This window comes from Euphorbia lathyris, chromosome 2 (assembly GCF_963576675.1).
Source record: "Euphorbia lathyris chromosome 2, ddEupLath1.1, whole genome shotgun sequence".
Lineage (NCBI taxonomy): Eukaryota > Viridiplantae > Streptophyta > Magnoliopsida > Malpighiales > Euphorbiaceae > Euphorbia > Euphorbia lathyris.
This window is the reverse complement of record NC_088911.1, coordinates 12,925,671-12,940,276: the sequence shown is the minus strand read 5'-3', so window position 1 is coordinate 12,940,276 and position 14,606 is coordinate 12,925,671. Positions and strand designations below refer to the sequence as shown.

The 14,606-nt window shown below is 35.0% G+C and overlaps 1 protein-coding gene across 2 annotated transcripts; it reads right to left on the bottom strand.

The window, feature by feature from the left end:
- Positions 1 to 2,722: 2,722 nt before the first annotated feature.
- Positions 2,723 to 6,988, bottom strand: LOC136220241 (14 kDa proline-rich protein DC2.15-like). Of its 2 annotated transcripts, XM_066008028.1 has the most exons (2): positions 6,960 to 6,988; positions 2,723 to 3,266 (listed from the first exon to the last, which is right to left on the bottom strand). In XM_066008028.1, exons 1-2 carry the CDS (start codon positions 6,986 to 6,988, stop codon positions 2,885 to 2,887), a joined length of 411 nt encoding a protein of 136 aa, XP_065864100.1. In that variant the 3' UTR covers positions 2,723 to 2,884. The 2 variants fall into 2 exon arrangements, with proteins under 2 accessions (XP_065864100.1, XP_065864101.1); XM_066008029.1 differs by lacking the exon at positions 6,960 to 6,988 and having other exon boundaries at positions 2,723 to 3,322.
- Between the last annotated feature and the right edge of the window lie 7,618 nt (positions 6,989 to 14,606).

The following is a 14,606-nucleotide window of genomic DNA, read 5'->3' as shown; positions in this document are numbered from 1 at the left end:
ATGCGTGTCATATTCTGTTATTAAGGCATAAATTGATACTTTTTTAAACATTAAGCCTTGGTGCTATTTATTTTGTACGTGAAGCCTAAATTGATACTTCACCAAAAATCATAGCCCTGTTTTGATACCTTATCCCTTAAAATAAAAGTCTGACTAATATAATACATAGAAACTCATTCATCAATAAACTAAAAGAATCATATAATTAGCAAACAAGATCTAAATCGAATCAAACTCCTACAGCTGGAAAAATACTGTGCATTTCATCTCCTTTGGAGTGTAGTGCATTTAAGTCTGCATTAATCCGCCAAGTCTAACAAAGCAGACATTCTCAATCCTATTTGTTCTAACAAAGCTGCTCCATATTTCACTCTCTTTCACTAATCACTATGATAAGACTATTCTTCAATCTTTATTTTCTTTTACTTCACAGTTAATTGTTGAAAAATGAGAATGCTTATTTCTGAACTATGTCGACATCGGACATTCCATGGAACCAATTGATGCCATACCAATCAGCCTATGAGCAAAATCAAAGTAAATGATGAAAGTTTCAACTACTTTTAAGAACCTCTCTTTTTTTTTGTCCTTGTTTACCTCCAAACAAATTGATGAAAATCAGATCCGTAATGAAAATGGGATGAATCGCAGTCCTTTGTTTGACAATCTTATGAAACGTGTAAAAGTGGAAATAAAAGGGCCAATTCTAGTCCTTGCTATTCTGCCTTGTGTTAAGATATTAGTTTGGCAGATTTGTTGAGGTTTCTTAATTTGTGTTGTATAATAGAGACGTTATGAATGATAATATGTGTGGTTTATGTAAAGAAATTGGTGAATAAACAGTGTATCTATTCATGGATTATGACTAAGCCACTTAATTATAGCATGGGTTGGGGCTAGATCATTATATCCCAAGAACTGATTTTTTTATGGATTGGTTTGAGAGTTTCATGACGTCATGCACTATCAAAGAATGTCATATGCTTTGTACGAGGTTGTGGGGAATTTGGTGTCAGTGCAATACCTGCTATTGAGAAGGTTCCTTTCTTTCTCCGTCCACTGCCGCTAAACTAAGCAACCATTTCTTGCAGCAAATGACGTTGTCTTTTGGAGAGTACAAATCGACAACATGAGAGATGGGTTTGGGTGGTATTCTCAGAAAGGATTTCTTGCACAAATCCAAGTTGTCTTTGAAACTAAATATTAATGCAGTCTGTCATAGTCCTAGCAATTATATCGGTTTGGGTGGTATTCTATGTAATCATGACAGTGCCTTTGTCCGACCTTTCGATATTTCGAGAGGGTGACTCCTTCCTCCAAGGCTGACCGAGGCGTTAGGCCTAGGCCTCCATCGGACACTATTATTTGTGGGAAATGGCTTTTACTTGGTGTAAGGGATTGTGAGAAAATGGGTTTAATATGTGTGGGTATATTTATAAATTGTATCTTTGCTCTTAAGAGCTCTTTTTCTATCCTAAGTGCGAAACTTATCAAAGTTTCCAAGGATATATAAAGAGTTGGGCTTTATAAGCCTTTAAATTGTGTTTAGTGGATTTTAGCAAATATACGCTCGCGCGACGTCCGCTCGTCCCGACGGGACTGGGCCCGATTCTTATATGTGTGGATCCAAAAGAGAGATTCTGCCTCTTAATTTATAATCCACACGTCTTGTGACTATTCTCACACGTCGTGTGGACTTTCAAAGTTAACGGGTCATTTCGCCTTAAACATTTCTCTTTAATTAGTTATGTATTAGGTTTTTATGTAATTTAATCATTTAAATTAGGAAGGATTTAAAAATTCATCTCTTTTTTATAATGAAGTAATTTTTTTACAAATCAGATATAAATTTGTCTTTGAGAGTTTTGTTTAAGATGCATCCCTCTGTTTGGTATATATGCACTTGTCTAAAGTCACTCAATGATGTCCAAATTGTCTGAAAAGTTCAAGAAGTTTGTTAAATTTGACAAAAAAAAAAATATATGTAGTAAGTTTAAGGGGATAGTCTATAATTCCTACTCCAAAACAGTTTTCAAAGCAGAATTGGAAAACTTTGTGCAGAGCCATAGTTTAGAGCTATTTATAAAAACTTTCTACGACTAAATTTCATTTTATAGTAATTGAAATTATATAATTATATTATCATAATATTTTTTTTGTAGCTAAATTAACTTGCCATAAAAGTTTCTCATTTCAGCTACAGTTTTACTTGTAGCAATAGATGCTATTTGATGTAGTGGACAGGGCATAAGTTTCCTGGGCAAGGAAACTTTGATTTTAAAGAGTTGACATTTCCAAAATTTAAAAAGATTAGATACTCATTTCTTAAAGTTTAGAAACTCAATTCCTAGAAGAATAAAACACATATATACTTCAAACTGATCATTTTGGTAACTCCTTTCATGGGTCCGTCCATAGACCTGCAGCAAGGATGTATATATATTTACTTCTCTTTTGTTATACAAAAATCAAAACTGAAGCAACTTTGCTATATATGCACTTGTCATTTTCCAAAGTACAAGTTTTATGGCACGTTTTTAGAAACGCGAAGATGTCTTTAGCTGAACCAGTGAACAACCCCTTAGACCGAATTCCGGATTAATGGGTGCAGCCAGAACAATTTGTACAATTCTTATAGTTTGGATCCAAAAAGACCATAAAAAGTGATAATCTCTTGAAATGAACTAAATTTGAGATATTATTTATTATAAGAAGTGCAATCTCAAAAACAAATACAGCTTAAGTATTATTCAACAAGAATAGGCATTATTTTAAATGACAAAAGTACACAATTTCAAGTTCCCTCGCCAATGAAATGCCATAGAAATGGAAGTACAACTATAAACCCACAATGGAAACAAGGGAGAAGAAGTATTTAAAAGATTTAAGGACACTGAAATCCAGCAGGAACATCCTTTCCACAGAAATTCAAGAGCAAGCTCAAGGAGATAGGAACATTAAGATTGATACCTAAAACATTAGCCTTAAGAGCAGTGCAGAGGCAAATGGGAGCTTCAAGATCAACAAGACCATCAAGAAGAGGGCAGCATGGTGTCTTTGATGGTGTACCAATCACAAGGCTAAGTAAATCGTTTAATAAGTTAGCACATACACCTAGCTTTAGCGTGTCAATAGGGCATGTTTCCTTTGCCGGTGGTGACGCTGCTTTTGGTGGTGGTGGTGGTGATTGGGAAGGGGTAGTCTGATGATCGGTTGAGCTAACCAAAGTGAAGAAGACAAGGTTAATGGTAAGGAGAAGGGCAATGCTTGCTACTGACTTGGAAGTCATTTTTGGATCAAAGCAGAAAGAAAGACACTTTGATCTCAAGCTGAAAGAAAGAAAAGGTAGTTGTGAATTGAATGAAGTAGGCTTAGGGTTTATATAGATAGAGAATGTTGATTTTTTCTTAGATAAATAATTTATCAGTCCCTTATTATATTATACTAACCAGTCCTTCTATTCTATAAAATGCAGTATAGAGTCCCTAATCAACTACTTAGCCCTTCGGTCTAGAATTCTCATAGGGCAACTTTAGTAGTTCTATTACAAGTAGACCATTTTCTTTATTAGACTCTACAACCACTCAATCATACAATATCTACTGCAAAAAATGATAAAAAAAAGGTAGTGCATGCTAAGGCATTTTGGTTTTTTAAAACTTATTAACCCGTTAGTAAATATAAATACAAACGGGCTTAATAAGTTTAAGAACTCATTAATGTGAGAGTTTAATAATGGGGATTATTGAACTTTCATTAACCCCTCACTAGAGATACTCATTAGTCAAAAGTTAATATTTACTTTTAACTAACATAATTTTAGATAAAGAAACTAAATAGTTAATAAAAAATGGTTGACTAATGTAATTTAAGCACCTTTCCTTTTAATAAGTGTAGAGTGTTTGATAAAAGAATCATGTAAGCACACATCTGAATCAAATAAAACTCCTATTGCTGGAAAAATACAGTTCATTTCATTGCATCTCCTTTGGAGTTTTGTGCATTAAGTCAGCATAATCCGCCAAAGCAGACATTCTCATTCCTATTTGTCCTAACTAAGCTTCAGTAATCACATCGATAAGACTATCCATGGAACAAATTGATGTCGTACCAATCAGCCTACAAAAGATAAATATCTTCATCATTGTCAACCATGTAACATGAGCTACAAATTTAACCCAAATAACGTATAGTCTGAAGTCCTTGAACCCTGATACTTAACTTTTCATTAATTACCAGATTTCATTGGTGTACATTAATTTGAAATTTACCTAATTGAGAAATGGATCTTCGAATTTTATTGTGTTTTAATATTCAACTTCGCTGTCTAACATTTTGCAGAACTTCCACAGATTGGCTGAAAATGAATTAAAAATTAGCATGCCCAAACCTTATTATTTCTTTGAGCCTTTGAGAAAAGCAATAACCTTAAAAAAAATTGCCGTTTAAGTAACGGATAAGGTTGTTACAAACTCTGAAAAGTTACTAAACCTGTTAAAATATATGTTTTAGTAAGGGGCATGTCAAAGTACATGATACCAAAAAAAAAAAGATTTTGCAACCATCTTAGTTTATGCTTGTTACATATTGATACTGTAATTGCAACTCTTTTGTGCCGTTACATCTGAACAAGAAGTGTTAAGCTTGTCAGAAGTTAGTAATTACAACGTGCTTCTTTTGTACCCGTTACATCTAGGTAAAATTGCAATGCCCTATTTATTTTAGCCCGTTACAAAAAAAACATTTATTTTCGAAAATTTAATCATTGTCAGAAAGTATGCATGCTTCATGAATGAACTTTCGTACCTCCTTCATGCAAATTTCTACATGATTTCTCTTAAGCAATTCGGACAGCCAATATCTGATTTGTTAATTGGAAGATTTATTTTTGTGAAAAAACAAATTGGTTGTTTTGTTGTATTCATAACCAAGATGGATGATTCGGGATACTATAGATATGAGCAACCTGCAATGGAGGAATATGAGCAAATTATAATTGAGATTTCAATGCATGACTTGTTTGGAACATCAATAGAGGATTACAATGCACATTGTATAAGTGATAAGGACAACGTTAATTATGGTGAATCAGGATACCATGAAGATGATACTCAAAGTTAATCATGCTACCTTGGAAGATGGTGGTTTGCTAAGCCAAGATTACATTGAAGCAAATAACAACGCAAACGCGGTAGTGTGTCCAGATGTAGGTACAAAATATCTGAGTTTTCAATCCTTGGACGGTTGTCATGGATCCATGGCCGCCCTAAGAGAAGACTCTCGTTACTAATAACGTAACAAGTGGCCTCTGTCTTGAGTTTTTCAAGTTGAAACTTCAGGCGAGTTTTCCCAAGAGCCCTTTGTGGTTTAGCATTGTACAGTTGAATTAGAGTCTTGGTGTGGATTTCCTGGGAAAGAAAAATTCAAATATCAAATATCGAGTGAATAACATTGTGACTGAACTCGTTGGGTACTCAAAGATTAAAGAATTTAGTAAGGTAAAATGTTTATGTATTTTCAAGTCATTTTGCAGAAAAGATAGAGTTCAGTTCATCAAATATAGTACACTAAACCGTGACAAAGGAAGGAAATCAGAAGATCAGAAAAGACTAAAAGGATAGACTGTCCAGCAAGAAAGACTATTAGACAACAATGGTGTTTAGAAAGTTACTCAAGTAGCACATGAACATAACCACGAGTTGATTCCAGACATGATTAGAATGGTGTATCGTCAAAGGAATCTGACTACTCAAGATAAGAGGTAATTGGAAGCGTTTGATATAGCAGGGTTAAGGACAAGCAATAGTCATAGATGGTTGGATGTTAAAAATGGTGGACAATAAAACACAAGTGATAACTTGTGGAAAAATCCTTGATCGGAGCACTTCCCTGTGAGGCGCCGTTGGGATCGGCCGGGGACACTCCGATGCCAAAGTCAGTAATATTTCTGAGAATAAACTGTAAGCACAAAAGTAGAGAATCAGTAAGTGTACCTTTGATACTAGGAAGCTGGGGTATTTATATAGGTTTTTGTAACCTTCAGCATTAATGGGGAAGCAGGTGAAGAGTCGTGTCATTACTCGTCTTTAATTTCTATCAATTCTCCATTAATCCCAGTATTTAGCATTGAAACCCTCAGAGTTGAGGTATTCGAACAGTCAAGTCTTTATTCCCCTTTAATGGCTATTAATTGCCATTTAATTGTATTTATTCCCATTCATGGATGGTAATAAAGGCGCCTTTTCGTATTCTTTGATCCGTCAAGGCGTATGTACGCTCTCCTTGAGAGCTATGGCGGGTCTCCGCTACTCGCTCTCATCGGGCGTATCTCGTTATGGCGTATCTCGCCATGGTCCACGTGGCGTGGCATAATGCTAGAGACTCCTTCATTTTCCTCATTATTTGCATATTCGCCCCTGCATTAATTATCATTAATTCCACATTAATCATGCATAAATATCTCTTTTAGAAGAAATAATGGTTTGCCATTATTTCTATTAATTTTCCCTTATTCCTTATTCAAGAATAATTTGGGTTGTTATCAGAAGCCCCCCCTAAAGGTATAAAAAGCTCTTTAGGGCTGTCTAAATGGTGTTTTATTTTTCCATCTTGGAGGAAAGTGGACCCGCCCTAGATGGGATCATATATGGATATGATGCACTTTTAGGGGTTTTTTTCTTCTTCGTGAATAGGTGGTCAGCTGTATCCATTGTTAGCCTCTAGGGGCTTTTTGAGAGTTATATTTCTTTTAGAAATGGAATAACCCGCCCTTTATGGGACCATTTGTTCCTACCGCATAGGATTATGATTCGCCTTAGGGACTTTTTTTCTTCAGTTCTGTCATATTGAGGAGAATGACCCGACCTTAGGGATCAGTAAGAATGATCAGCTATTTAGGGACTTTTGTGCATTTTGTGGAGGGTTTTGGCACTCTAGGCACTTGACTTTTTAGCCTTTACTCATTTTCCAAAGTGTTTTTACTTTGCATTTGTGAAGACGAGACTTCGTTATTTCTATGATGAAGACGTGAATTCATTACTTTGATGAAGACGAGGCTTCATTGTTTGGAGATGAAGACGAGGCTTCATTACTTGGATGAAGACGAGGCTTCATTATTTGGAGATGAAGACGAGGCTTCATTACTTGGATGAAGACGAGGCTTCATTACTTGGATGAAGACGAGGCTTCATTATTTGGAGATGAAGACGAGGCTTCATTATTTGGAGATGAAGACGAGGCTTCATTATTGGATGAACCCTTTTCTTTCCAGAACTATTTTTACTAATGCATTATATCTTTTAGCAAGTAACTTTTTAGAATCTGGTTTAGGATTTATCCGATTGTTTAGGGTAGGTGGCCAGCCATACCCCAATGTGTGAACCTTTGTGAAGGTTAGAAGCTTTTATTCCTGGTGAGGAAGTTAAGCTGCCTTAGGCGATCGATTTGCTTCCTATCTTTGAGGTGAATCGATCTGCCGCCAGGTCTTGAGACTCTTCTTTGGGAAGAGTATTTGAGAGTGTAAAGTTCTCACGTCTGAGAAATGTTTTAACTCTGTCTCTGACGACGATCAATTGTTTCCTATCTTGAGGTAGATCGATCCGTCGCTGAGATTATTGTTCTCCTATCTTTGAGGAGAAAGTTTAGGGTGTAATTTTCTCATGTTTGAGATAATTTTAACCCGCTTTTGATGGTGACCAATATTGTTCCTGTCTTTGAGGAGAGAGTTGAGCTCATTTGAAAGTTCCTGAGGGTCTGTGCTTCTTATCTTTGTGGAAAGGGGATCAATTGTCCTATCTTTGAGGTAATTGATCCGTCTGTGGAACTTTTCATTCGCCAGCCACTGGGCGTATATCAGGAATAAAAGCTAGGCAAATGAATATAAGAAGTATGGCGAGAAAGAATAAATTATAAAATATAGGATACTATAACAGTTTAATGCACATATAAGAATATGTAAAAATACTGATTTTTAGGCCTATGGTTCCGTCTTTTCTGAGCAACTGGAACCGCATCCTCAATGATGTTTAACTTATGAGTAATCACATCTGGGCTTACTCCTGTTGGGATCTCATTCTCCTATGCAAATAAGCTTTCAGACTCAATGAGAACTTTCGTAACATCCTCCTTGATCTCAGGTTTTAATCCTTTGGCGATCCGCACCCGCTTTCCATCAGCAATAAGGAGTGTTTCTGTGTCGCCCAAAGCTGTAGTGACAAGTTCATCTTCCTCACCTTCGTCATCTTTGAATTGTGGGCGGATCGATAGCGACGCCGAGTAGGTCTCTTGAACCGCCTTTTGGTTCCCGCTAATCATTATTCCTCCTTTGCTGGTGGGAATGTACATTGTCATACGACGGATGGAAATTAGGGCTGCAACCTCTGAGATGAACGGCCGCCCAAGAATGATGTTATAAGCTGATTGTCCATTCATAATATAGAACTCCAGATCACCAATCCACGCTTGATCATCATCCGCCAGCTTGCATTCCAAATTTACCTGGTCTTTGGTCCGGATAGTGTGACCTGTCACTCCCATGATGTCAACAATGGTTGTTTCTATTTGGATCGGATCAACCTTGAGTTTGGCGAATGCACCTATGGTGATGACATTGCAAGAACTGCCCGTGTCTACCATTACTCGCTTCATTTCATCTCCCATCCTTCAATTGTCAACGCATCTGTATGTGGAGAGATTATTGGACCTGTTTCTGCAAAAGGGGCAATTGAGGGATGTTTTATCCAGAACGGATATTTTTGCTTTTTCCATGGGTGGCTGATACACTGGTCCATCTGCTATGACATTAATGACACTTTTAAATTTCTTTTTGGGATCTGTCTTCTGCTTGTCGTCTTGTTATTTGTTATTCTGGACAAAGCTATCTAGTTTTCCAGCTCCCAGCAAGCTTCAGTGTGGTGGCCAACCTGTAGTACGCTTTGGCGTTTCTTCCAACAGTTACATGCTCCCCTCCTTTGGGTTCGGGATATGTAATGTCCCGCTTATATTGATTCTTTTCTTTTATATTGTGGCAAGTTGGAAGCTTTAATCATTTTTTCCGCCTCGTACCTCATGATTCACGCTGTGAATGGCGAATTCCTGTTAACTGGATGGTGTATCTTTCTGCATTGTTCTCTTGTCTATCCAGAGTGGCATGCACTCGCCTTTCAATCTCATCATTCGTGTGTTCAATGTTGAATCATGATGGTAAAGCCAGTTTTTGATCTTGATCTCGATCATGTTGAGGTTATGCTTGGAGCTATGGTTTAACGCGGATGGATGTTGTCACAACCGTGGGAGCCATTTTATCTAGCTTCGAATATCTTGTCTCCGCATCCTTTAACATTTTGCTAACATAATAGATGGAGAACTGCTGACCTTCTTCTTCTTGAATAACCACGGTGCACATAGCTTTATCCATGACAGATAGATACAAATGTAGGTCTCCCCTTCAAATTGGTCTGCTCATCAAGGGTGGTTCTGCTAGGAATTGTTTTGTACCTTGAAATGCTTGTTGACAATCTTCCTAGTACGATGATCCGCCCGTTCAACCTCTGGATCTTTCTCACCCTTTGTGGGGCTTTCATTTAGGCGCTCTTTTCACCTTTCTCCTCGTAGGGCTTTTATTTAGGCGCTCTTTTCACCTTTTTCCTCGCAGGGCTTTTATTTAGGCGCTCTTTTCACCTTTTTCCTCGCAGGGCTTTTTACTTTATCTGGATTTGCTCTAACTCCTTTTTTGCTAATGACATAGTCAAGGAATTTTTCTGAAGTGACTCTGAATATACACTTCTCTGGATTGAGCTTTATTTTTCATACTAGTGTTTGGCACTGGTTGCATTATTAGCAATTCCCTTGTACCTGTGGGTTAGCACTGAAAGAACTCCAGAAGTGGGGCATACCCTTTCCATTATTAAAAGATTGTGGTAAGGCATAAAAGCTATATTCACTTACCTTGGGGATCAGTGGCTTGATCCACGGAACATACTTCATAGCAAAAGACTGTTTGCATTGGCCTTGTTGGCAAATATCATGTATAATGCAATGTCTCTTTATGGAATTTTTAGTTCATCTTGGAATCAACTTAATAATTCCTTCACGTTGGTCCCTGACTCTAGAATGAACTTAGTCAAAGGATAAAACCGAGTAAATATTATATGTCAAACAAATTCATAATAGAATTTTAATCGTGCTTGTTTTAATAATAATATCACGTATAACGGTCATAACCATAAAGATTGCTACTGCACATGAATATCATAATGAATTCTTAATAAATAACTATAATGAGAATGGTTTAAGAACAATGTCCTTTTGTATTTCAATGCACATTAATATCCAAGATAGCATATTTATTTTAAACGTCATAAAAGTTATGACATTCTATATTGGGTAAGATATCTTACATAGTTGCTATTTACTTGCAATTAATATTGTGCATCCATACATTAATGGCATTCAGAGATCATTAAAGCCTCATTTGAATGAGGTGTAATTAAAGAAAGGTAAGTGATGATTTAATAATATAGTTATATATAAAATTACTCTTATATCATTTCATTTGTACGAATAAAATAAAAGAGAAAGGGTAATTTTGGAAGAAAAATACATGTACCATGATTCTCCTCCAATTTGGAGTGTAAGGAATTACTCAAAATCCACTCTCACCTACCTTCACATACAATCCTCCAATCTTTAAGGAATTCTCATGTATATCCTAAGAATTTTGCATAAATTAATGTTATGATCCGAAACCGACACTTGCACTATTTTGTAGTTAGCTCAGGACATGAAAGTTTTGTTTATCCCATTTGGTAATTCATCAGCCCATAATGGTCTTAATAGTTAGGGACAATTACAGGATAATTACAAATAGACTCAATATTTTCAAGTCTCTTGTGTTGGTAACAGAAATTCTAACAATGTCAAATAAACAGTTTTTATATGAATAGACACATCCTTGTAAAAAAGGGAATGAAATAACTGTTTGACAAAACAATATTCAAAAATATGAATTTCTGATATTAAAAGTACTATATAGGAGAAAAGCCATATATAGATGGTGAATTGTACAAAGAAAAACCAAATATGATTTTTTTTTTGTAATTTCTTCTAATAGTTATATGCATGTTCATCCAAAAGACCGACCAGATCTAAATCATTTGTAATTACATGAGCCCTTTTATGATATTTTAATATCAAATAACAAAATCACATTGAATTGATGATTTTTTTATAAATCCCAAGATTACGGGTCTTATACATGCGTTTGTACTAATTCAATAATAATATCATATTATACTTGTCATGCATAAAAATATGAGGGCATAGTAAGCATGCAAGATTTAATGAAAGATTTGTGTCTATGACTTCATCTTTCACAGTTTATTAGATTTATCATAATAACATGTAATAATATTCATAGCACTTTATAAGAGTGAGGGATCTCAATTTTATTTAATTAAAAATGGAATAAAAAAGGGGAGGAAACTTATCTTTTTCATCATAAAATTCCAGATTTAATGTAGAAAACTCTTTCCCACTAATATATGGAGAACTGTATCTTTGGATAGATTTGTTTGTACTGATTGAGCCAAAGTTTGAGATTGTGATTTCTATTCTGTTGACTCCATTGTTTTATTCTTTGTGAAACTCTATACAATCAAGATTTTGTGATCTTCTGTTTGTTAGAGCTCCACCTTCACCGCACCAATTGATAACTTGTGGAAAAATCCTTGATCGGAGCACTTCCCTGTGAGGCGCCGTTGGGATCGGCCGGGGACACTCCGATGCCAAAGTCAGTAATATTTCTGAGAATAAACTGTAAGCACAAAAGTAGAGAATCAGTAAGTGTACCTTTGATCCTAGGAAGCTGGGGTATTTATATAGGTTTTTGTAACCTTCAGCATTAATGGGGAAGCAGGTGAAGAGTCGTGTCATTACTCGTCTTTAATTGCTATCAATTCTCCATTAATCACAGTATTTAGCATTGAAACCCTCAGAGTTGAGGTATTCGAACAGTCAAGTCTTTATTCCCCTTTAATGGCTATTAATTGCCATTTAATTGTATTTATTCTCATTCATGGATGGTAATAAAGGCGCCTTTTCGTATTCTTTGATCCGTCAAGGCGTATGTACGCTCTCCTTGAGAGCTATGGCGGGTCTCCGCTACTCGCTCTCATTGAGCGTATCTCGTTATGGCGTATCTCGCCATGGTCCACGTGGCGCGGCATAATGCTAGAGACTCCTTTCTTTTCCTCATTATTTGCATATTCGCCCCTGCATTAATTATCATTAATTCCACATTAATCATGCATAAATATCTCTTTTAGAAGAAATAATGGTTTGCCATTATTTCTATTAATTTTTCCTTATTCCTTATTCAAGAATAATTTTGGGTTGTTATCAACAAGTTTCTCACGAAAAGATTGCAAAAACTTCGTTAAAGTAGGAGGAAGCTAAGGCTCAGTGACGGTGATGATGAAGCAATAAACAAAATGCTCTTGAATATACAAGAGAAAGATAAGGACTTTTTCCATCTGATTCGGAAGGATGATGAAAGAAATTTGAAGAAGGTTTTGTGAGCTTATTGACATGTTTTAAATTAATCAACAAACAAATTATAAAAAGGATAATGTGAACTAGGACCAATTTTACTCTTAACGTCTAAAATGGTGCAATTTTACACATAACGTTGGCAGCAAGTTGAATCAATTTCAGACATTATTATAAAACACAAATATTTTATTTCTTATTCTACACCAATTGCATATATCAGTTAGTTCTAAAAAAATAGATTTCATATTTTTTTTGATTTAATAATAAAATTCAAAATTAATATTTATAAATTTGGCGAAATATTTGAATTTTTTTGTCCAGCTTGTACAAAATACAATATTTTTTTATTTTTTATTTTTTAAATTTCCGTCTAATCATATATTTGTGATCTTGATAAAATAATGCACATGTGAAGTGTAGATGATAATACTCATGACCAAAAAGACAATTTGATGAATTATTTCTCAAATTGACATAACTTGTCAATGTTAGGAGTGAAATTACTCTTGTCAATGCATACTATTGTAATGTTCTTAAGTTAATAAAATTTCTTTGTTTTAATTTTTTTTTATTCAAAGTTAATCATTTTAAATGTTACTTATATTAAATGAACTAAATACTTATCCATTTTTACAAAACATGTTGCTCTGCTCGATAGAATTTTTATTCCAGAATTGTTTTTTCATTGCTCGTTAAATAAATCAAATGATACCGATATTAACAAAAATCATGATAATACTGTTGAGAGATTTTATTGTTTATAGTCTAGGGAGAGTCAAATACAATTTTCAAAGTAAAAAATAAGTTATAAATTTTTATATATATAGGTATGTAAATTTTGAAAAAATAACAATAACATAAATGGGTTAGACTTGCGAGATTTTTTATTTCTGTTGACTTACAATGAGGTAATGTTATGTGTACAATCTAATGCTAAAGTCTACAAAGACATATAAGAGAGAGAAAGTGCTTAATGTAATCATGTTTAGAGAGAGAGAGTTGTCTTTATCATTTTTCTTTTTACATGTATTGACAGTGTTAAAGTTTACATGTATTGAGGTGATTAGACGTATAGCTTGTGCATTTTTATTAAGATGGGCCTTTAAAATACGGGCTAATTACTAATCTAGTCCATTTGAAGGGGTCCAACACACTTCCGTTTCATGTTACTAAATTAGACACTTTCATCCACTTTAAACAAGAATACTCTTATTTCAGTTGACCTTCTTCCTCAGACTCTCAACGTCTTCTTCGCCATCCCAAACCAAAATAGAAAAAAGTCAAAGAGAGCCACAACCAAAACCAAAAGTAGAGATGAAATATTTGTTTGAATGTCCTTTGAATTTGGTGATCTCAGGAATATGTGTGATGAGTTCGGTTTCATTAGCGATTTTGAGATTATTGAAGTATTCTAAATTTTGAAAAGGAAACACAAAACAGATTAAGCTTTCCAGTAGAAATGGTAGCTTATACGTCTGCATTTCTGGCTGGTCTTGCCTCTTTCTTCATGTGTAACGGTATCATTTCAATTTTCATCATTTTCCTCCATTTTTATCGCATTTGTGATGAAAATTGTCACAGATGCGATGAATTTCGTCACAAATGCAACAACAGTTGTCGCATATGCGACAAAAGCAATTTTATCGCAGATGCGACAGGAGCAATTTTGCCGCCGATGCGACAAAAATATAGAAAATCAGAAATGACGGATTCAACGAGAAAACATTCAACTAACCAACTACGTACTTGAATAATGTGTATGTAAAATGAAGAAAGAATACTTATATGAACTTGAATAATGTATGAATATGCTTAAATCTTGGGTTGAATTATTGAATTTTGTTGTAAAAATTTGAAAGAAATGAAAAGGAGGAGGTTCGAGGAGTTTAGGGTATTTTTGTCCAGAATGGTTGAAAGTGTCTAATTTAGCAAAATGAAAGGGAAGTTTGTCAAATATGTTAATGGCCCCTCAAATGGGATAGATTGGTAATTAGCCCTTAAAATACTATGTGCATGTTACCAGGACTAATTAGAAACATCATCTATTTATAAACTTT

Excerpts from the sequence above, each read along its gene's own strand:
- LOC136220241 (XM_066008028.1), bottom strand. The coding sequence starts at position 6,988 with ATGCAAAGTAAAAACACTTTGGAAAATGA. Across the intron at positions 3,267-6,959 it reads AAAAACACTTTGGAAAATGA|CATTGCCCTTCTCCTTACCA; the intron begins GTAAAGGCTAAA and ends GTCAGTAGCAAG.